Raw genomic sequence first — 24,535 nt, 5'->3', positions numbered from 1 at the left:
TAGTTAGGAACCAAATGGACTCTTATAGGTCTGTAACTCTGAGTGTACAAATGAAACCAAATGGACCCTAACGGGTCAATTTGAAGCTATGATTCCCTAGCCTGGCGCAGCCACACTAAACCCGCCCCTATTGCATATGCATATGCCCCGAGGCGGATTTCGCAGCCCAGCGCAGTGGTATATTAGTATCGCAACGCGAGGCTAATGATTCCCTGCTTTCACATGACATGAAAAAAACGAAAACGGACACATTTGTACTCTTGCTGATGTTAAAGTACCACTTTTCAACATCTCTTCCTATAATTGGTCCTAACTAATGTTCATGATCAAATGGCACCATTTTTTTCTACTCAGTCTGTGTCTCATAGGAAGGCTGTGGGCAGTTCAGAAACCCGTCCACCAGTGACATCATCGATGGTGAATCCAAGCTAATAGAAACGGCAGGCTTTCTAGTCCTGAAAAGTTGCAATGCAAAAGTTGAAGCCATCGTTCTCACGATAATACAAATCTAAATATATTTTAAAACAAATCTTGTTTAAAAAAAAATCTGCCTAATGATGATGTCACTGGTGGACGTTGTCCGAACTGCCCAAAGCCCTCCTATGAGACACAGATTGAGTAGGACAAAATTGTGGTGTTTTATCATGAACATTAGTGAGGACCAATTATATGAAGAGATGTTGAAAAGTGGTGAAGTGGTCCTTTAAGTATACTGCATGCAGCATTCTGGTGTAGCACCCTAGAGACTTCTGCAGGGTTGGCTTCAGGGTCCAGCATTCACTGCCGTATAGGAGAACAGACTCTACCGTTGCGGAGAAGAAGCTGAGATTTATAGGATTTATATATAGGAGTTGAGGCCCCCATGGGCTAGAGTATATTTTTAGGCCCCCCAGGCCCTTACGGCCACGTGCCAAGCCACGCGACAAATCTCACTTGAATTGGATTGAAAAAATAAAAATAAAAGCCCCGGGGCTGCAGTCCACCCTATAGCCCGGTGGTAAATACAGTCCTGGTCGTCAGAAAAGGCTACAAGCTCACAGCACAACTGCAAAACGATGCATCATCTATAAATGAATCCACCTCACCGAATCTATCATTGATAATAGTAGGCGAAAAGTGACCCTTAAAATAAATTGTGGATTTGAAAAAGAGTAACATAAGAGAATCTGTAGAGAAAAAACACAGAGGCCAACCGGTGGCCAACCGGGAGATAAAAAACACATTCCGGCCAATCACAATTTCTGCCCTCACTTTTTATCCTCAATATATGTACTCTGCTCAGCCAATCAAATCATCGCTATGAGGTGATCAGCCAATCAAATCAACGTTAAAATTCACACAAACAGACAAAGCTGCATGGGCATATAGGACGGGCTGGTGCCCCTCAAAAATGTCTTCAAAGGCCTGGGCCATGGCTCAGTGGTCCAGGCACCTTGGCTGGTAATCCAGTCTGGCAGTGTGCCGCGGGTTCGACTCCCGATCCCGACGGCCTTTACTGCATGTCTTCCCCCCCATCTCTCTCCCCATTTCCTGTCAGCCTACTGTCTGTCCCTCCATAAAATATATAAAATAAAGGCGAAAGCCACCCAAAAAAAAAACATTAAAAAAAAAAATGTCTTCAAAGTTTGTTGAAGGTGCTTCTAGGATCAGCGGGAATAATATATCTAGAGGAGGTAAAGTTAACACAAAGTTTAAAACAAGAAAAAGGAAAAGGAGATCCGAGCACTCAAACAATGGGGAGGACAAAAAGTGAAATTTTACACAAAGTTTATTCCATAAAAGAGAGGTTTCTCACAGTCTTCATCATGAAGAACACTTCCTCTCCTCCACATTTCTTTGCAGAGTGCCTGGATCTCATTTTCTTTTTTTAAAGTCTATATAGGAGCACCATACATATTCAAGGCGTTTTCAATCTCCCGTGAGCAGCACCCGGTTGGCCTCTTGTTTTTCCTCCTCCTCTTGAAACTAAGTTTATTCTCTAAAAAATGCCAACCGGTTTAGGACTTCAAGGTCTTCTGTTCTCGCCCTGACCTTAACCTGTCAAAACATGCATTCTTTATAGAATAAACTTTGTTTTAACTCTCCTCTCCTCCACATTTTCTGAGGGCTCGGATCTCCTTTCTGTATCGATCCCAACAGAGAAATATAGTCAAATACAGACTAGAGTTGAAGATCTGAAGGTGATACGAGGAGATATATAATGACATACTGTACTGTAGTGAAGATTTGTGATTCTCTTTCACTCACCAGGTATAGCCTAAAAGAAGTTGAGACATTTTGGACTGCATACAGTACATTCCTTTATTTTGTATATGTAGGGAGAGCCAGGACAGCTGGTGGGGTAGGACGGTTTCACGTCGGACTGGATACCATGCAACACTTTTTCGACACGTATTTCCGGTGAAGTCATTCGATTCCACATCGCGCGAAAGCCCTGCAGACAATCTTTTTTCCATTTCTGCCCAAGATTGACCGAGATACAGACTCTTTTGTGTTTTTGCACGCTGTAACAACAAAATCGCCTATTTGAGTGTTTTCTGTTTTGTACGGATGTATTTATTTGCTGACGATTGTTAATGGATTTCATCTGTTAGGCTAATCTGTATGCTAACCCCAGGCGAAGATTCCATTGAAAAAGCCTTTGAGCTAGCTAGCAAAACATAACAACAGACGAGGACAGGACGAAAGCCGCATCCTTGCGCCTTTACGCATTGCCTATGTTAGTGGTTCCCAAACTTTAGCAGTGATTTCATATGCCAGAGAAGATTTATTTTTACAGCTCTATAGCAGTGATTCTCAACCCGTGGGTCGCGACCCCTCGGGGGGTCGCCAAATTATTTTAGGGGGTCCCAAAAATTATTTTATTTTCACAATTTTTCAAAAATAGCAGACCTACAAGCTCGTAGCGCGCCACTCGGTGGCGCGCTATGAGCTTGTAGATCTGCTATTTTTCAATAGCTAAATTATAACAATGCTTAAAACACCAAAAGGGGTTCCCGCCCAAAATGGTTTAAGGTTATTGTAGCAGTCAATTTGTATTGGGGGTCGGGAGGGGGCGGGGCGGGGGTCCCGAGACATTGCCAAAGCATTTCCGGGGGTCCCCGGCCAAAAACGTTGAGAACCCCTGCTCTATAGTAGTGATTCTCAACCCATTTCATTTCAAGGACCCCCAGTTTGACATGCATTAGTCTACGGACCCCCATGTAGTCTACGGACCCCCACCACTGGCCTATGTAGGCTATAGGCACTTTTAATTTTGTTGTAGGCTGTATTGAAGCATAAATGAGCGTTAGATGCCAGAATAGACTTAATAGCTTTATTTAGGACGATTTATGTGAGGGTGCCTTTCGCCCTGCCCCTATGCAGCTTTCGTCCTGCCAAAAGCGCTGTGCGGAAGTGAGCGCGAGATCATTTTACTTGCCGATTGCGTCCGACTCGTTTCACCAAAATTAAAAAAACACTGCGGGTAATGGGAGAGGACAAGTGTATCTTGTTCACAAAAAAGTTTGGTTACTTGAAATTAATTAATCTCTGTGCAGGGAGGGAATTAGTAAAATGGGCGTCAACCATCCTGGCTCTCCCCCCATGAGTGATTGTGCCTGGTGGAATTTGTTGATCAATAAAGTTCATCCCTATCCTATAGGCCAGGGGTTCTCAACCTGGGGGTTGCGACCCCTCGGGGGGTCCCGGAATTATTTTGGGGGGTCCCCAAATTATAAAAAAAATAATATGTTTTGCAGCTGAATGGCTGGGAAATGCATGGAAATTTAGAGTTTACATAGTACACATAGTGCATGCATAAACTTTGATTAATGATTACATCTGGTTTCAGTATGTATTTATGATGTATTTTCTCTATTATTAAGGTTATTGTAGCGGTCAATTTGTATTGGGGTTGTGGAGGGGGGCGGGGCGGGGCTCGCGAGACATGGCCAAAGCATTTTCTGGAGTCCCCAGGATTCCCCAGGGGTCCCCAGGAGTCCCCAGGAGTCCCCAGGAGTCCCCAGCCAAAAACGCTGAGAACCCCTGCTATAGGCTATAGAGCAGTGGTTTTCAACCAGTGGTCCGGGGACCACCAGTGGTCCTTGACAGGGTTCCAGGGGACCCCAGATAAATGATGGAGAGTTGTAACCAAATGGACCCTTGTAGATATTTAACTCTTGAGAGTTAAATTATTGTTAAACATCTGAATTCCTGAATGTACAAGTTCACACAATTAGAGAATGTAGAATAATTGTTATTTTGATCGTTTGCCTGTTATCTATAGACTATATAGCCACATCAATATAGCATGGAATTGTCAATTGTGGACAAAATCTTATCCCACGACATCAAAATATTAAAAGTCTTACTACAACTGAGAGGCTACATCTCATCAAATGGTGGTGCATGGCTCAAATGCAGAATAAATAATGGGCCTTGAAAACCACTGCTAAAGAGTATCGGTACGCATACACACACTACACAGGTACTGTTGGCGTGCTACTGTTGGATTAAAACACTATTGACTCGTCTGTGAAACATTATGTTTCAGCAGCTTAATTGCAGTGATGATTTCTGTGTCGATCCCATTGATTCCTAATAAGAGTCTCTTCTTGTGAAATAAACGGGCTATGAAGCACGATATCAACAACTGCGTGCGTGCGCTCATTTGTGTATTTGTGTGTTTGTGTGTTTGCGTGTGTGTCAGGGCCGGCCCGGCTCCAGGATGAAATAAATTACTAAGGGGTCAGTCGAAAATTTCGAGGGGGCACACTAAGTGTTTTTATTTTATACAGCTATTGCGTTGTTAAATCGTGGTCTCCTCTTCAATGCAAGAAGGAATGTTACCTTGAATTGCAGTTGTAGACAGTAGACACCAGTTTGAATAGCCTACTAATGTACGTAATAGTGTGCCTAGCACACTTCAGCAGGTCTATTGTCAGTTTAACGTGTGAATTGTCTCGAAACTATAGGCTTACAGCCACCAATTTATTAGCACCTCAAGAAAGACAAAAGCAACACATTCCTTCACATCAGACATTACAAAAGAGGAACAAAATGAATTATATAAAAAATAAAATTAATAAAATAAAAACACACTTTTCAAATGAGGGGTCAAAGATGTTGGGTTGGTGTGTGTGTGTGTGTGTGTGTGTGTGTGTGTGTGTGTGTGTGTGTGTGTGCACGTGCACACGCGTGTGCGTGCGTGCGTGCGTGTGTGTGATTGACTGCGTCAAGAATGGCATTGTTGTCATTGTAATTAATGATGGAGCCCTGAGGCCTATCTCAGCCTCCAGGACCGCCACATGTAATGAGGCCCCCAGGGCTGATCTCTGGTCAGTATCGACAAGCGTGCGCTCCATCTGCAATTACTGCCCATCGACGACCAAACTGGTTCTGGGTCAGCATTGACTGCAGGGTTCCTGAGAAGGACGCGGAATATTTCTTCTTCTGCCAATTACTAAGCCCGGGAGTCAGAGAATGATTTTTTTGTTTCGGCGTCTCCGGCGCAGCATATAGCTACGTCAGGGAGGGGGCTAATGCATTGTATCCCAATTACGCCACTCTTAACACCCGGGCGCTGCGTTGCCTGGAGTCGGCTGGCAGTGAGGGACTTCTGCCCAATTACCATTCTTCTCTGTCTGCCGCATGTTCCCCCGGGACTCGCGCCGCCATGACGCCGCCAATGCTTTGTGACATACTCAAGTAAAGTACAAATACCTCAAAATTGTACTTTACAGTACTTAAGTAAATGCACTTAGTTACTTTACACCACTGCTTAGGACAGGGGTTCTCAACGTTTTTTGGCTGGGGACCCAAAAACACGACCGACACAACCGCTGTACAATAACCCATAAATAGTTACTGAAACCAGATATAATCATTAAGGACAGTTTATGCATGCACTATGTGTACTATGTAAACTCTCAATTTCCATTTTCCAACCATTCAGTTACGCAAAAAAAACAAAACATTTATTAATATATAATTTCGGGACCCCCCAAAATAATTTCGGGAGTACCCTGGCTTAGGAGGCAGCCAATCATGACTAGGTCGCTTCTAGCGACTGTAAAACAGGTTTACACCTAAAGACTCAAGACACAACTCCCCACAACTTGGTACACATTCGCTCTGGAGTCAGAGTCGAGTAGGCCTAACAGATTTCCCATATTGCAGTGGTTTTCAACCCTTTTCATATCAAGGTCCATTATTTAATGGGCATTTGAGCCACGCGGACCACCATTTGATGACATTTAGCCTCTCAGACCCAAAACTAAAGAATATTCTGTTGTCGTTGGATGGGTGTATGTCCACAATTCCATGCTGTATTGATGCTGGTACCATTAGGAGAGATAACAGGCAAACGTTGATAAAAATAAGAATTCTTCTACAGGTACATTCTCTAATTGTATAAACTTCTTGTAAACAAAGTCATTTTAACAATAATGTAACTCTCTAAATGAAACCAAAGGTTCCCGTAAGGGTCCTTTTGGTTTCATTGTACGAGAGTTAAAGAATTGTTTACCAAACAACTCTCCATCATTTAGCTGGGGACCACCTGGAACCCCCTCAAGGACCACTGGTGGTCCCCGGACCACTGGTTGAAAACCACTGTCATATTGCATTCTGAGAGGCTTCTGAAAAGTTTGGTGTGTAAGTATGGGTCTGCCGTACAATTAAACTACACAGCCAGCTGCAGAGATGAGCACACTTCTCTATAGTAAAACAAGCACATGAATGTCAATCTGTCCTTTCTGTCTGTCTCTCTTCCTGTCCGTCCCGCCCGTCCATCCCTCACTCCCGCTCTACTGCATGCATAACACAGGATGGCTCCATGAGCTGGGCAAGCGTCTGGAGTCTCCCTACGACTCCCTGGGCATCTCCAACGGGACGGGGGCGGTGGGCGGGGGTCCGTCCATCCGCAGCGTGTACATCGCCTCACTCTACTTCACCCTCAGCAGCCTGACCAGCGTGGGCTTCGGCAACGTGTCGGCCAACACCGACGCTGAGAAGATCTTCTCCATCTGCACCATGCTGATAGGAGGTGGGAACAGCTGGACGCACACACGCACGCACGCTGTCTGTTTATGAAAGTCAGTCTGTGTGTGCATAAGCACGCAGTACATTTTTCAGGAAATGAAGAAAAACACATTTTTAAAACAAAGCAATACTGCCTCATCAAAGTTGGTGTTGTGACTTTATATATTGTCAATTACTTCCATGAGAGGGGGAGAGGTGGTGGAGTTAGCTGTTTGATCTTGTCCCAAGCGCTTTTTACTACTTTCCATTGGTTTAATATTTTTTGAACTAACACACAGACATAAAGGGTGTTCAATAGCACTAATTTAAGCAAAAAACAAATCAAAAACCTCAAAATTGGAGTTAGGGGGTTTCCTCCCGAGAGCAACGATATATAAGGATGAACGGACATTCACACGCGCACGCGCGCACGCACGCACGCACGCACGCACGCACGCACGCACGCACGCACGCACGCACGCACAGTGCAACTACTGGTCAATGTGATATTATGAAAGACTGCAAAGCGGGATTGATGCGGTTCTAACTGGATGTGTAAACCGGGTTTGGTTTTGGGGATAAAGAGGTCACAGTGGCAGGGTGCTCCCAGTGGACTCTCCCTAAATGCTGAATGTCCCTGGGTGCCTGTGGGCAAATTCAGCTCCAGACAGACATGTGTGCGCACGCACGTGCGTGCACACACACACACGCACGCACGCACGCACGCACGCACGCACGCACGCACGCACGCACGCACGCACGCACGCACACACGCACGCATGCACACACGCACTCGTACACTCGTGCACTCGTGCACGCGCATGTGCGCACAGACATTAACACACAAACTCATACACACGTATACAGTTGAGGACATTGGGAAAGGAATTTGATTATTGTCCTATAAAAGTGAGTTATGGAGCAAATACACTTCCCTTCCACTATCATTCTGCCGTACTGTTTCAAATATACAGGCTACTGCACAGGGGGGAAACATCTACGAAGAGGTGCATTTAAGAAATGGGCAGAAAATGTCTCTCGGAAATGTACTGTATCTTTGACACTTATAGGTATATTTGTGAAAATATATTTCCATGGTTTTAAATAATTATTAAACGACCACCACGGCGTGGGCTTGCTGGGCTGTGGGATCATTTGACCCCCTCCCCCTGCACAGTACGAACTACTATACAACATCGTAAACATATGTGACTCTTTTTGATACAGAGACAGTCATGGCATCAACTGGCGTCAGCGTTCAGGAGAGGAGAAAAACTGTTTATTTTTTTGTTTTTTTTATCCAAAATGAGTTAATAGCATAGGCAGACTCTTCACATACAGTACTAGATACTTCATATACTCTAGTAACTAGAGCATGTCTGAAATAAATGTCAGAGCTGAAATCGACATGTAAAAATGAAATAGCCTAAATGCTTAAACATGTAGCTAGGTGTACGTAATGTTAGAGTCCATAGAAGTGAACCTTTCAAGCCTGTTTTCTCAAATCGCTGTTTTCTGTAAAGACATTACTCTATAAGCCATATCTCCAAAACTGGTGGGTCAAACTGAACAACCAATTTGAAGCTACGATTCCCTGCTTTTACATGATATGAAAAAAGTTCAATGGCTTAGCCTCGGTCAGAAACGGTCACATATGTACATTTAAAGGATGTGTAAGTGATATATAAAAAGAGATTTCTTTCAATTACAAAGTTAAAGCATATCCTGTTAGGTGCTATAGCAATGATTACATTGCTATAAAGGTTTGTTCAGTATAGAGTTCTCCCCATCTCTCCAGCTCTTTAGTAAACCAAAAATACATTTTAGTCACAATTCCAATTGTATCCAATTAAGAGAGAGAACAGCCACAAACAGCTTCAATGTTATAGTGTTCCAGTTCCAATTTTGTCTTCTCATTTCACTTCACACATATCTTCTACGTGTTCTCTCTCCTAATTGGATGAAATTGGTATCCCCACCTGAATATGTATTCCGTATATAAAGACTTGTAGAGACAAGGAGACCCCATATTATTGAATTATTATATGCATTATTATTATATACATAAACATGGCAATGATCACTATCAGAATATAGAGTAGAGCTATTTGGCACGCATTTTTAACAAAAAACAAAACACCTTTAATGTCATAGGAACAAATTAAGGTTTTGTAGAAAGAAAATTGTATAAGACCACCTAGTATCCAGACATCCCATGTTTATTTCCCACTCTCTGTATCCACTCATCCACCATTCCTCCTCACTTAATCCCCACTCTCTCTCTCTCTCTCTCTCTCTCTCTCTCTCTCTCTCCTTCCTGCCATGGCATTCAGCGCTGATGCACGCGCTGGTGTTTGGTAACGTGACGGCCATCATCCAGAGGATGTACTCACGCTGGTCCCTGTACCACACCCGAACCAAAGACATCAAGGACTTCATCCGGGTGCACCACCTACCCCAGACCCTGAAGCAGCGCATGCTGGAGTACTTCCAAACCACCTGGTCCGTCAACAACGGCATCGACGCCAATGAGGTATTGTTGATTCTGTTGACTAAAACTATGACAAAAAAAAGTTCCTCGACAACCTTTTTCCACTGACGAAAAACTAAAAAGAAACTGAATGAAAACTAAGCTATGATGACTAAGACAATTTCGTCAACAAATTAAAACTAGACAAAATGTTAGGAAGGGACAAGTGGACAAGAGATCCAGTATTTCACACTTGTTTGCATGCTGACAATAGCAGATCTACTAGCTCACAAGCTGTTGTGAGCTTGTAGATCGGCTATTTTCAGCAAGTGTAAAATTGACGGCATCAAGGCATCAACGACGGCATCAAGGCCCAATTTTTTTTATTTTGGTCGACAAAAAACAACTGTCTGTAGATTTAGTCAACTAAAATCGCATTGCATTAGTCGACTAAAACTAGACTAACACTAAGGCATACAGTATAAGCTATACAAATGTCACATCCTGCAATTTATTTCTCAAATCCGTCAGAATGGATCAGAAGGTTTGAGAGATTTAATGTGGCATCTGGATTAAATGAAAAAGAAGCAGATAGAAGCATTCATCACAGCTGTGCACAAGTTAGCTGAACATTGTAGCTATGGAGTGCTAAAGGAAGAGCTAATAAGAGACCGAATTGTGGTTGGTATAAATGACAGGAGGCTGTCAGCACAGTTACAAATGGACCCAGACTGTCCTGATAAGGATGTAGAATGTCGAAAGTGTCACAAAATAGGACATTGTGCTGTAGCCTGTTTCAAAGGTAAAGCTGTGCACACACAGTCACTGAATGCCAGTCAGTTGCTGATGAGGATCAGGAGGACTATGCCTTTTTAGGTGAAGTGCAAACACAAACTACAAGGCCATGGATGGAAAAAGTAAGGCTGAACGGGGAAGCCAAACTTTAAAATCGACACAGGAGCGCACTTCCATACCAGAAGGTGTCTTTAAACCAGCACGAGATGGCAAGCTGGAAAGACCGCTCAAGCGGCTGTTTGGACCAGGTCGCAATCCACTGAATGTAAAAGTCTGTTTCCAGGCCAAAATGATGGCAAAAGGCCTCTATACAGACCAACATGTCTATGTTGTGGCAGGACTGACACAACCGCTGTTGGGCCTACCAGCTATAGAGGCCATGGGACTAGTACACAGGGCTGATGAAGTCACAGAGACAGCCTGGAACCGAATTCAAGGCAGCATATCCAGCTGTGTTTCATGGGCTGGGTGAACTGAAAGAGCCATATCACATAGAGCTGGAACAAGGAGCGACACCCGCCTACACTCTCTCAACACCCAGACGGGTTCCACCGAGTGCCACGCTATGAGCTTGTAGATCTGCTCTTTTTCAATAGCTATAACATGAAGCAAAAGGGGTTCCCGTCCAGAATGGGTTAATGGCAGGTATTCTGTCTGGCCCCGCCCAGTAGTTAGACGGGGTGACTAATGGATTAATGAATAATAGATGGTCACGTTGATGAATGTCAGCCCAACTCTGATGGCTCGTTTATCGACTCAACATGGCAAGCTCTGGATGTTTGTTGCATTAAAGACTGACTGACTGACTGACTGACTGACTGACTGACTGACTGACTGACAGGAAATAAGGGGAAAGGGAAAAGCATACACAGTAAGTCGAAAAGGGGGTGGTGGGGGGGACTCAGACTTTATTTACGGGGGCCAGTTTCGAATTGCAGCCGTCCCGTCCGTAGGTGCTCTTTGAGAGCGGTTTTGAAGGAGTCAAGGAAGGGATTCACAGGTCTTAATGACTGTTGGTAGGGCGTTCCACATTTTGGTAGCATAGGAGCGAAATTAATTTAGTCCCTTGTTTGACTGACTGACTGACCGACTGACTGAATGACTGACTGATGTGACTGGTATGATTAGGTAGGACTGTGCTGATGTGGTTTGAGATTTTGTGTTCTTGTGTGTACTGTACAGTATGATTGTGTACGTCATACACATATGTGTGTATGTACATGTGAAAGGGAGACAGGCAGACAGACAATAGGAAGCACGCAAGAGTGAAAAACAAAAGAGGTGTTTGTATACGGCTCGTCTGTGCCATGTGCCCATTTGGTTGCATAATGTGATCGTGTGTATGCGTGTGTGTGTATGCGTGTGTGCCTGTTCAAACAATTTAATGCAGTGGCTCATTATTTTTTGCGTGGTATCAGGTGTCTGCCCTCCCTGACTCATCTTGGGGGATTATAGAGACGTTAATGGATTAGCTAATAGCTGTAACAGCATGGGAGCCATTAGCCGACAAAGCAATTCAGTGCTCAGAACAATAATGGTTTGACAACATACAATACGAATATGATGACCTAAAATAACCACAGCTAGTTAAATGCCAAAACAGCAAAAAACAGCACAACCTTTTTCTCATACACAAGTGAATGGAATCACTACTTCCAGTTCTTCAATCACAGAGCATAGAAGCATAATTCGTTGCTGTCGGGACATACATTTGCATAAATCAGTGCTATTGAACACCCTTTATGTCTGTGTGTTGCTTCGGGAATATTGAACCAATGGAAAGTATTAAAAAGCGCTCCGGACAAAACCTCTTAACTCCATTGGACCCTCAAACTGTCTGCTAAAGCAACTAACTCCACCACCTCTCCCCCTCTCATGCAAGTAATTTGATGGGGCGGTATTGCTTTGTTTAAAAAATATATAAGGTTTTCTTCATTTTCTGAAAAATGTATATTTTTCATTTTCAGAAAAATTAACATTTTGGAGTTATAGGTGGTTTCCTCCCGACAGCAGAGATATAAAGAAAATGATCATGCGAGGTTCTATAGCAGTGATTTTTAATCAGTGGTCCGGGGACCACCAGTGGTCCTTTAGGGGGTTCCAGGTGGTCCCTAGCTAAATGATGGAGAGTTGGTAATGGTAACCCGTTGTGGATATTTAACTATTGAGAGTGAAAAATGAAAATGACTCTTGAATTGAATGAATTAACTCTTGAGAGCGTAAAATGAAACCAACCCTTACGAGTCCATTTGGTTTCATTTTACGCTCTCAAGAGTTAGAAGAATTATTTTGATGTGTGATTGTGCGCGTGTGTGTGTGCGTGCGTGCGTGCGTGCGTGCGTGCGTGCGTGCGTGCGTGCGTGCGTGCGTGCGTGCGTGTGTGCGTGCGTGCGTGACTGCGTGCGTGACTGCGTGCGTGCGTCCCTCAGCTGCTGAAGGACTTCCCGGACGAGCTGCGCTCTGACATCACCATGCACCTCAACAAGGAGATCCTGGAGCTGTCGTTGTTCGCCTCGGCCAGCCGCGGCTGTCTGCGCTCGCTGTCGCTGCACATCAAGACGTCCTTCTGCGCGCCCGGCGAGTACCTCATGAGGCAGGGCGACGCGCTGCAGGCCATCTTCTTCGTCTGCTCCGGCTCCATGGAGGTGCTGAGGGACGGCATGGTGCTGGCCATACTGGGTAACGTACCTCACCGTACGCAAACGTGTTGTGTTCATAGGTGGCCAAGTCCAAAAATCGGCTTAAGGCTCATTCATAGTCTGGATTTTCGGTGGTGAGGTGACCACCGCTCCGGTGGTGAGCTGACCACCGGAGCTGAAATAACATTGAGCGGTGGTGAGTAAAAACAGAGAGAATGGCTGGGGCGGTGGCGGTGGTTTGCTCTTCACCGCGGCTCATGACGTCATGTTGTAGTTCGGTGGTTACCTAACCACCGAAAATCCAGACTATGTATGAGCCTTTAGTGATTGGTTGTCAGTGGGATAGGGAGCGCTCTCTGCTGTGGTCATCTTGACCGCATGCAAGTAAATCAGTAAATGTAACCCTAACCTCACAAAAACTATGCCTATTAAACCTAACCTTAAAGGTATATTCAGTGATTTCACTGAATTCAAATATCACTTATTTTTTCTTATTTTTTGGATAATCCTCCCTACTATAAAGTGTGCTGACCATATAAGGAGTTCCTCCCTGTCCCCAGTGAGCCCCTGGGGTCAAAAAACCCTAGTTTCGGTTTGGGCTTTGGGTGGCAAAGCCTTCATCCAATCAGGATGAGAGGGGCCTTCCTCCAATCATGATCGAGTGGGGCGGGCCTTGGTGCACGTGCTGTTGGTCTGTTGTACTTCCCCCACTGTAGAGCGTGTGCATGTGCACATCTTGTTACCGGGTGGACCGGGTTTTTTTCCAAATCACCCAAATCACTGAATGCTCCTTTAACCTAACCATAACCTCACAAAAACGATGCCTACTAAACCTAACCCTAACCTCCCAAAAACGTTGTTGGGAAAAAAATATAGTAAAAAGGTAGTCCATGGTTGTTGGAAAAACAGTGGTAGCAGCAGGATTTGAAATCATGATGTATTGTTTGATTATTAGACCAGCGAGTTGGCTGCCAAAGCTGGGTTCTGTGTCAATGTCTGGGAGGGGGGGTTGGGGTGGCTCAGGGGTAGAGTGACCGGATGGGAACCACAAGGTTCCCCAGTTCGATCCCTGTGGGCTCCCCCAGAGTTAGTGTCGAAGTGTCTGAAGCCCTAATTGCTACCGATGTGCTGGTTGGTGCCTTCCATGCATGGTTTCCTCTGGCATCGGTGTGTGAATGTGTGTGTGAATGTAATTAGGGAGGAGACAGGGAATAGACCAGTGGTCTGAGCTTGTAGATCTGCCATATTTGCTTTTCTTTCCTCTTCTAAACTAGCACACAGTATGACATGCCCAAAATAATAGTGACGCCAGGTTGAACGTGGTTAATAATGTCACTATAATTTCACCAGCTATAAGGTAATACAATGTTATTTACAATTTACAATTTACAATTTAGGCATTTAGCAGACGCTCTTAATCCAGAGCGACTTACAATAAGCAAGAACAAAAAGCATGGGAATACATCACATATGTAAAAAAGCATTTATCGCGAAACATGCGTAAGCTAAGAACGTGACTAGAACATATCTATATAATGACACTATACATATAAACTATAACTAGAACATATCTATATAATGACACTATACATATAAACTACACATATATGCTATACTATGCTGTACATATATACTATGAAGTGCTATGACTACTATACACTATATACTATGAAGTGCTATGACTACATACAATGCACTTATTGTGCTGTCTACATGACATGCTATAAGTCTGTTTCAAATGCTATATAAGTCTAAGAAGTGCTGTCTAAGGGGGGTAGGGTAAGTGCTATGGGCCATGATGGAGTCTGAAAAGGTGGGTTTTCAGACTACGGCGGAAGATCGGGAGTGATGCTGCAGTTCTGATTGCAACGGGAAGTGCATTCCACAGTTTTGGGGCCAGAAGGGAGAAGAGTTTGGGACGTGTGGAGCGTTGTCCCGCCGTTTTTAGTGAGGGTACTTCCAGCTTCCCTGCGTTGGCTGATCTGAGTGCGCGGGAGGGTTTGTAGGGTTCAATCATGCTGGCAAGATATGGGGGAGCCATACCTTTGGTTGCTTTAAATGCCAACATCAGAGTTTTGTATTCTGTGCGTTCTGTGTGTTATTGAATGTAATGTAGACTAATCATCGTTCAAATCATCAGATCTCTCTTCCCACCTACAGTATAGACAGTTGTAGAATTCCGTACCTATAATCTAATTACTTACTACTTACTCTTATGGTGTCCGTGGCAGCAAATCTTTTCAAAAATGGGGGTCTGCGTCTGCCCCAGTAGGAGAACCATGCACTGGGGTATAGAGGAAGCAAGAGGTCCTTTTGTTCTATTCTATTTTCTGGCATACGTACCCCCGTTTGGCACGTTCTATGATAAAGCTCTGTGTGCAGCACGTCCAGTGGAGCTCCATTGTTCTGAATTATCTCCAAAGCAGCAATATGATGTCCTGAAGGCCAGAGCTGATGAAGCCTATTGTTACCGAGCGTGTCAAACTTTGTACAATGTTGTTTCAACAATATTGTCCGACTGACTGTCTTATCTGGAATCACAGGGCCTAGAGGCACTGCGTGGTGAAGATCTATACTTTTTTATTCTATTTAACAATGTTTTTCTGTAGGGGGCACGGTGGCAGAGTCGGTAGCGCTGTCGCCTCACAGCTAGAAGGTCCTGGTTTCGATTCCCGCTGGGGACGCTGTGGGAGCTGGGGGCGTGCTCGCTGTTGTCATACCGTACATTCATAATTATATAAGTTTCTCAAACGTAACTTTCAAGTGACCTTTATGGAAACTTTAGGGAGAAGAACAAACATGTGTGATTCAGCGTGGTTACAAATACATTGTAGCAGCTGTGTGTGTGTGTGTGTGTGTGTGTGTGTGTGTGTGTGTGTGTGTGTGTGTGTGTGTGTGTGTGTGTGGAAAAAGTATATATAGATTATGTACAGGTTTTGCTATAACAACAAGGCCTGTAAATAAGATAAGAGACCTTTTGGTTGCACCATCAAGGTCAAGGTGACGTTTATTTGTCCCAAGATAGGAAATCTGGGAACCCATTGTCAAAAATAAACTAAATCAATGTTTTGTTGTTTTGTTTGTTTTGCAGCAGTACAAAAAACACAAACACATTAAAACAACAAGATAAAAAGATAAGATAAAAACAGGCTACACTACAACACACACGATCAGTGTCTACGGCACAGAAGAAAAAGCTTTACATTTTTTTTTAAAGAAAGTGCTTCACAGAATAATGCAAAACACATAACATAAACCAATAAAGTGTAATGGATATGTAGTAAGTACGTTTTTATATCGGTTCCATTAAAAAGAACACAACAGATGCATTTAAATCCACTAATGCTAGTGGCACCGATAAAGTGTAGGCTTCATACTATGTACCTTTTTGACCACATAATATGATTCCACTTTACACGAGGATAACATATTACCAGTAAGACGCCCTGAGGGCGAGAAGCGACCTCACCCTAAAGGGCGAGGTCGTGTGCACACATCCGTCTATGGAATGAATTCTGTACTGGAACGTGTCTTGAGTGTACAGGGTTTGATGAGGTCAGATCAACATATGGAATGTCAGAACAGGTCAGCTCCATATATGGAGATCTATGGGTGGCAGCGGGGGAAGTGTCTTAGTGTACAGGGTTTGATGAGGGCCCAGGTAGGGCCGGCCTTCATTTTCGGACCGGTTGAGAACTCTAGCTTTTGCCGGCTGCCGGGCATGGCTGCACTAATAACTTTGGGGCAGGCCCGTCAAGAGTTTGAATGGACAGGTCAAAAGGGAGACATCGAAGAGGAAGGACGGGTGGGGGTGGATCAACATATGGAATGTCAGAACAGGTCAGCTCCATATATGGAGATCTAAGGGTTTGAGGTTTGAGGTCAGATGTAGAGTTGCTGGCTGGCTCCATACTGTATATGCAGATCTCGGTGATGATCCATTCTTCTCCATGTATGGCTATCCAGGGTTTGATGAGGTCAGTGCCATGATCTTCATATATGGAGACAGCCATATATGGTGGCGTGACGTATCGCGAGGCATGACGGACTGACGGCCATATATGGTGGCATGACGGACGGACTGACCGACGGACTGACAGGTTTTGCAGGTTTTCATGGTATATCTACCGACCTCGGAACAAGGTTAACAAATTATGATGCCTCACCACATACATGGATTCGTTAAACAAGATAAAATAGGTGAGATACAGTAGGTGAGACTCTATAAGTCATCTGCTGCTGGCTGTTCTTGGACAATTCAGTATTCACATCAAATTTCAGGTGGTTGTCAATAGGGACTCAGATATTTACAGTGGTGTATTTACATAAGGTATTGTACTTGAGTACACTTTGAGGTAATTTGTACTTTTCTTGAGTATTTCCAATTTCCAATACTTTTACTTCTACTCCACTGCATCTCAGAGCCAATTTTTTTTAACTTTTACTCCACTACAATTATTTGAAACATTTAGTTACTAGTTACTGTGGAGATTATAATTTTGATTAGTAAACATACATTAATCACTTCTGTCATCTACATTTCGGCCACTTGAAAATAGGCGATCTACAAGCTCACAATGCGTCGCGATGTCGACGCATTGTGAGCTTGTAGATCGCCTATTTTCAAAATATTTTGTACACATTTTGAACTTGTGAAATAGGACATTCTGCAATATGAGTACTTTTACTTTTAGTACTTTAAGTACATTTAGATGCCGATACTTTTGTACTTTTACTCAAGTAACGACTTGTAACGCAGTACATCTACGTTGCAGCATTTATACTTTTACTTAAGTAAAACATTTGAGTACTTTTTCCACCACTAATAGGCGAGTGCGCTCCGGTGCGGTATTTCCGAACGCTCCCCAAGTCCAGCTGTCTGACCTTTGATAACACTGCTCTGGTGGGGAACTATGCCATACAATACAGTCTGTACTTTCACATCGGTTCATTCCACGGCATGACAACTAGTGTAACTGTACGAGTCTGAATCCACTGGACAATAAAGAGCTCGTCAACCCAAGAACCCTCAGAGTAACTGTCCCCTGCTGCCTATTATATACTAACCCTGTGTTACACCCAGTGTTGATTTTGACAGCAGATTTTGATTTTAGTTTTAGTCGTAGTCTCTTGAATAGTTTTCATTTAGTTTTAGTCACCTGGAATGTCTTAGTGTTAGTCTAGTTTTAAGATTTTAGTCGACTATACAGTTGATTACTACTGTGAATACTAAAATGTATTTTGGCGTACAAGCGTACAATGCGCTGCGCTGCGACGTGTTGTGAGTTTGTAGATCTGCTATTTTCAGCATGCAACCAAGTGTAAAATGACTTGTCTTTTACGTATACTGGATCTCTTGTCCACTAGTCCCTTCCTAAGTCTAGTTTTTATTTGTTGACGAAATTGTCAATATATTTAGTCTTACTTTTAGTCATCATAGCTTAGTTTTCATTTAGTTTTCGTCAGTGAAAAAAGGTAGTCGAAGAACATTTTTCATCATAGTATTAGTCGACATATTAGTCCCCATATCTGGGGGACATGGGGAGAGCAACGGACTTGAACTCATGCTTCCTTCATGCCTGAGTGTCCAAGTTGCTCCTGACAGGGGGGAGTTTCCCTGGTTGGACGTAGCGCGTGGAAGGAACACGTTATTCCAACCAGTTCCTTTCCCCTCCATCAGGCGCCCCGGCTGGCCAGGGGGAGGCAGTTTAGAGACCAGGATTACTGCATGTTTTTGTGAGGGTATACCTACCCTAGGGGACACGGGGAGAACATGCATGCAAACTCCACACAGAAAGGCCCTTTCGCCAACCCCACCTCGGTATGGGCACTGATGACGCGGAGGAGGAAACACGCCACCAGCACCCACAGCGTCCCGAACCCAGAACCTTCTAACTGTGAGGCGACAGCACTACCAACTGTGCCACCGTGCCCCCTTAATATTAATTAATTAACACCTTTAATACCTCAAATAAAGAAGGGGAAAAAAAGAAAGGCAAATGAAAGAAAATAAATGAAAAAAGACCATTAGCGCATCAAAAGTAATCAACAAACTATTATACAAACATTGGCCAAATTGTCAAATAATAAAGAAGAGGAATAGTAAAATTTAAAGTAATGCCTCAACTCAAATAAGATTATTTGGGGGGGTCCCCAGTTCAAATATGATATTTTGGAGGGTCTCGGTAACGGAAAAGGTTGAGAACCACTGGCCTTGAACACAGTAGCTTTCACATTACAACATTACCTGTAGCCTAAAATATCAAAAGGCAATCTTGTCCTTATTGCCTTGTATATTGTTGCCCTTTAAAATACAATTACAGGGAGAAATGTTTCAGTATGAACATGCCCCTGAACTTTCTTTTGTGTTATGCAAAGGCAGAAATGACATGACGCTAACACCTGCTCAAAAAACTAAAAAAAATTAATAATAATCACAAGTAGATCCCTCTGTTGCCTCAAATGCCTTCCTGTTCAACATATAAAGGTTTTGTCGCTGTGGATATGAACTTTTCCTTTTCCTTTTTTTTTTAAATGTATTTTTTTTGTGGCTTTCGCCTTTATTTTATATTGTTTTTATGGAGGGACAGACAGTAGGCTGACAGGACATGGGGAGAGAGATGGGGGGAAGACATGCAGTAAGGGCTGTCGGGATTGGGAGTCGAACCCGCGGCACACTGCCAGACTGGATTACCAGCCAAGGTGCCTGGACCACTGAGCCATGGCCCAGGCCAGGGATATGAACTTTTGAATGAATATGGCACACAGCCATGGCTCGAGCCCACTGAAACATCTCTCCGCTTCACCTAATGCCACTGGGACAACTTGATCAAAGTACCTCATATCCCCTGAAGATATATCCCCTTGGTTCTGATCTGTGGTTCTGTGGTTCTGATCTGAAGATATATCCCCCTGGTTCTGATCTGTGCTAGTTGTGTCTTCAGGCATTCTGGATTGAACTCTGGGATCATGTACCAATTTACTTTTACTTTATTCAATTTGTTTATGTAGACGGGACGCTGCATATTAATGAACATTACATAACACTGTTTTGCCAAAGATGCACATTTCCATCCGCAGTCACAACAAAGGAACATAAAAACAAGTAACATTCATGGAACTTGCCCCAGCTTTCTGATCATTATCATTCCTTCCTGCTCTAATCATTCCTCTAATCTGCATATATCCACGACATCAAGGACTTTGGAGAACTGTTCTGTAGGGAATTTTCCATGTACTGATAGTATGTACTGATAGTATGCCTGCAATGTCACTTTAATTCTAGCTTAAAGTGACATCTTATAAACACTGTGATTTCTCATGGAAATATCCCTATCAGTACACATGCCCTTAATTGCCAGTTTTAGCGTTCAACTTTAAACTCTTGTGACCCAGACTGGCTGCATGTTCAAAGTTATAAATTATGCATAATAGTTTATATGCAATGTTGAACTAGTTATTGTCTAGTGTAAAACAGACGATTTAGGCTAATTAGGCCATGCTCTACTGGTGACATGCTATTTTTAGAACATACCCAGCGGGCACCTCATTGACGCCCAGTGGGTGACCAGGTGCTCGCAGGCACCAAGTTGGCTTCAACTGCCAGAGGGATATCCATGTGTTAGTTAGTTAGTTAGTTAGTTAGTTAGTTAGTTTCAATTATTGTCCACAATGTGGAAATTTGTCTTCAGTCTCATAAAAAACAGCAACAACAGCAACAACACTTGCACACAATTATCTTCATGGGAAAATGCAGGACAACAGTGACAACTAGAAATGCACTCTTATCGAGGTGCCAACTTGCGCATTGCACACAAGTAGGCCATACATGGCCTACTTGTGCGCAAGCAGAGCGTGGAAGTACTGCTACTAACTAATGTCTATTACAACTGCTAGCTGTTCTAAATCCTTTAGATCCGTTATTGTCTTTTGGCTTTTGTGCTTGTTCTGGACAACGGTGTGTCCCAACGACTCAAGGCCGGGCGCTGCACTCCCTGTGGTGGTGTGGAAGGTGTGTGTCGAACGGTTCTCGAGTTACGTGGATTACAGATGTACACACACAGAGAGACATGGTGCATTTATAGTAGGATGGCAGTTGCAAGGCATTGCATTGGTGCGGTTGATCTTAACACTTTGACTACTGAACCCGAGTTACTCGAGTTAATTGACTGTAGAACACTTTCCCTCCCGTTCGCGAGTTGCCCGAGTTATGTTTTCATTGTTTAATCCGCGTTTTAATCAGTTTTAAGTCATACGGGCAATCCACCGGACAGAGTGGGATAGGAGACGCGCTTTGATGACGTCATTGCAAAAATGTCCGTCGCTCCGGCGTGCAAAGGGTTATGGGAAATTGAGTCTCAATTCATTACAATGGTGGGGGTGGAGCGGTGCGGAGCGCTTCCTGCTCCGTTCTGCTCACTACGACAAGTGATTACACCGTTTTAAAGTGGATTTTCATGACAAGCAACTCAGCGGTCAGCACAGTGGCTCTTCAAAGGTAACTTAAAACACGGCAGTGAAACCTGAAACACGATCGTTTAATCCCAGCATTAAAACTGTTTTGTTACAAGGAGTTCATTCTGAACATGTGTGAATGTGGGACATCCTTCAATGATGGCTTATGTGCCCCTAAATATTTAGCAGGCCTGTTTGCCACCCCATCAAGATACACTTGGCCTGATGTGAAACTTGAGGTGTAGCAAATACACCCTTTCCAGATTTTCTCCAGCGGTCACTGAAACCTCATACAGGCCAATAAATTCCACGTGCACAACCAAATCACGGTCAAATCACGGTCAACAACAATGCATTGTTCCGTTATCTGTCTGCCTTATAGTGCCATCCATCATTATATGCAGGGGTGTGTTGGAGGAGAGCTGGGGGTAACTTTATAAATATAGGATTTTGGTTTTGCTCAATTGATCAACCACTTGAACACCAGCATTCATATTCCGGGGGTACAGTTGGGTGCCACCGATATTGTCCCTTATCATTTGACCCATTTAGGCCTGACCTCAAAATTTTAAAAAAAATCCTTCTAAATCCTCCAGTTTTCTGAAATAAATATTTTCACGATTTTTCAAAAATAGCAGACCTACAAAGCTCGTAGCGCGCGCCCGGTGGCGCGCTATGAGCTTGTAGATCTGCTATTTTTCAATAGCTAAATTATAACATGATGTTTAAAACACCAAAAGGGGTTCCCGCCCAAAATGGGTTAACTGTCCTTTTGCGCAGATCACGCAAACCTCAGCAAAAAGAAAAGGACAATATCGATGGCCTCCAACTGTACATTAGCCGTAAATAGTGAATAGCAGTATTGATGCACTCCCTCACATCTAAAAGTAGCACTACACCGCTGATCATGGATAACTGCAGGTGTTGAAGTGATTGGACTTTTATTGATTTCCGCTGTTACAATTCCAAACATGCAAACATGACCCACTTTAATTAACTTCCGTCTAAATTAGTAGCTTAATCCCCATACATGGGAATGCCCCCATATAGGAATGAATATAGCCGAGAACACAATGTGAGTCTATTTTGAAAATTGACAGAAAGAAAACAGGCAAAACCAACCTTTTGCATTTCAGAAGTTGTATTCTGATTAAATACTTTGGGGCATGTAAAAGAGGGTGACATTTATTTATATAAATATCGTCCATGTAAATGCAGTTAATGGCAAACACTATCCGCAAAACATACACTCTCCATATGCCTTCGTTCGGCCTGGTGGAGACAATAATGGACTCAGTGTTGAAAACCCCTGCTCTAGTCTAGTCTATGGCCACCAGGGTGCCCTTAGGTCGCCCAAAGGTTGTGTGTAGAGATGATATTAATAATTTGAAATTCAAAATGAATATTTCCTGCATTTTTGGGTGAGCGGGGAACAAAGAACCTTATTTTTTTTAGAGGAAAATGGGGAACATAGAACCTTTATAGCTAAATGGGGAACATAGAACCTTTTTTAGTTGAGTGGGGAACACAGAACCCTGCGGGAACATAGAACCTTTTTTGCGGGGGTAAGTGGGGAACATAGAACATGGGGAACATAGGTACGCTCCCGACCTTGTAAGCAATCTCTCCCAATGGAGGGCGTTAAGGAAATCATTTTGAATAGTTCTCGACGTGTAACCATGCTTTTAACTTGCAAACCACCTGGAATGGGCCTTCATGCCAGGTAGGTTATACCATAAGAGATCAAGATTTCTCTCACATTGAGAGCAACTGAGAGCTAAACCCTGCCTTATTACCAAAAACGGCACAGCACCAATTATTTTTAAGAGGCATGCCCTTATTGCTTCCTCTTGCTGTGATGCACCCACGCTATATCCAGCTGACACTGAGCCGATCCTGTCTTCATACAGATCGGTTATACTGTATTGTTAACCGTTCCCATTTTCTGAAAAACCTATGTTTCTATGTCAGTGGTGCTCAACATTTTTCACGTCAAGGACCCCCAGAATTATCTGTATTTGGCCGCGGACCCCCATCTGAAAATGTGTTGTTCCAGGGACCCCCCAGAAGCTGAGTGTGAGATGATGTTGAGTTAAAAATGTTCGCTCTGAAAGAATAATGTTCAAAGATTTGCAACACATTTTCACGATTTTTCTAAAATAGCAGATCTACAAGCTCGTAGCGCTATGAGCCTGTAGATCTGCTATTTTTCAATAGCTAATTGAGTACCACAGACGAAAAACAGTCTACGTCCAATCTAAAACACCAAAAGGGGTTCCCGTCCAATGGCCTTTCTCCAGCTCTCTAAGCCTGCTGAAATAAATAAGTTCTGCATTATTTGCCATGATTATTATTATTTTTGCGTGATAATGGTTTGCAACAGTAAAAGCAAAGCACACCACACCACACCACATCTTTTTCTTCCAGTGCATACTGAAGGCCTTGTTGACATGGATTTGGAAGAGATTTTGAAGCGCTGGCTCCAAACACAAATACAAATACATGATATTCCCATTCAAGTTAATGGGAGACCTGTCAAAGTTGGATGGCGGAGTGGTGGGTGGGTGGAACTAAGGAAACAGTCTAATACATGACTAATGACTCAAAAAAGGACTAGGCTAAATCTTTTGTGTCCTTTTTTTATATTTCCTCTAATGCTGCATTACAACAATAACAATGACAAAGGAAAGGAAAAAATAAAAAGTTGATAAATATAACGTGCACTGCAACTTTTAAAAACAAATCGGACCCTTGTTTTCCATTCTAAAAACTTGCTAGGAGTGCTTGCTGTGTTTTTGTTGTTTCGAATGTTATGCTATCTATGCTGCTGCACTGTCTGAAGAAAGCCAAACAAAAATAAGTTGTACTCTTATGTACCTGTACACAAGATGTAACAATAAAGTACAACCTTGAACCTTGAGGAAGTATCGTGCATGTGGGCTTTGTCATCTGCAGCTTGTTGTACATTACAGTATTGCATGTGTCCGTTGTTGGGGGCCTATTGTTCATACCAAGGGCGTTGGGCAAGTGCACATGATATTACAATAAACCTCTATGTCGGCGTGTGTGTGTGTGTGTGTGTGTGTGTGTGTGTGTGTGTGTGTGTGTGTGTGTGTGTGTGTGTGTGTGTGTGTGTGTGTGTGTGTGTGTGTGTGTGTGTGTGTCCATGGGTGGG

General features: G+C 43.3%; 1 protein-coding gene across 1 annotated transcript in view; it reads left to right on the top strand.

Annotated features, from left to right (window-relative positions):
- Window positions 1-24,535, top strand: part of kcnh8 (potassium voltage-gated channel, subfamily H (eag-related), member 8) — a gene marked incomplete at its 5' end in the record, with an annotated part of 132,819 nt that overhangs the window by 65,779 nt on the left and 42,505 nt on the right. Inside the window, 3 exons of the mRNA XM_079522088.1 lie at window positions 6,809-7,027; window positions 9,336-9,535; window positions 12,697-12,946. Coding sequence (XP_079378214.1) covers window positions 6,809-7,027; window positions 9,336-9,535; window positions 12,697-12,946 — 669 coding nt within the window. The remainder of the gene's footprint in view (window positions 1-6,808; window positions 7,028-9,335; window positions 9,536-12,696; window positions 12,947-24,535) is intronic.

Source organism: Electrona antarctica (genome assembly GCF_951216825.1).
Source record: "Electrona antarctica genome assembly, chromosome: 15".
Taxonomy (NCBI): domain Eukaryota; kingdom Metazoa; phylum Chordata; class Actinopteri; order Myctophiformes; family Myctophidae; genus Electrona; species Electrona antarctica.
Note: the sequence above shows the minus strand (reverse complement) of the source record. Positions and strands in the feature narration are given on the sequence as shown.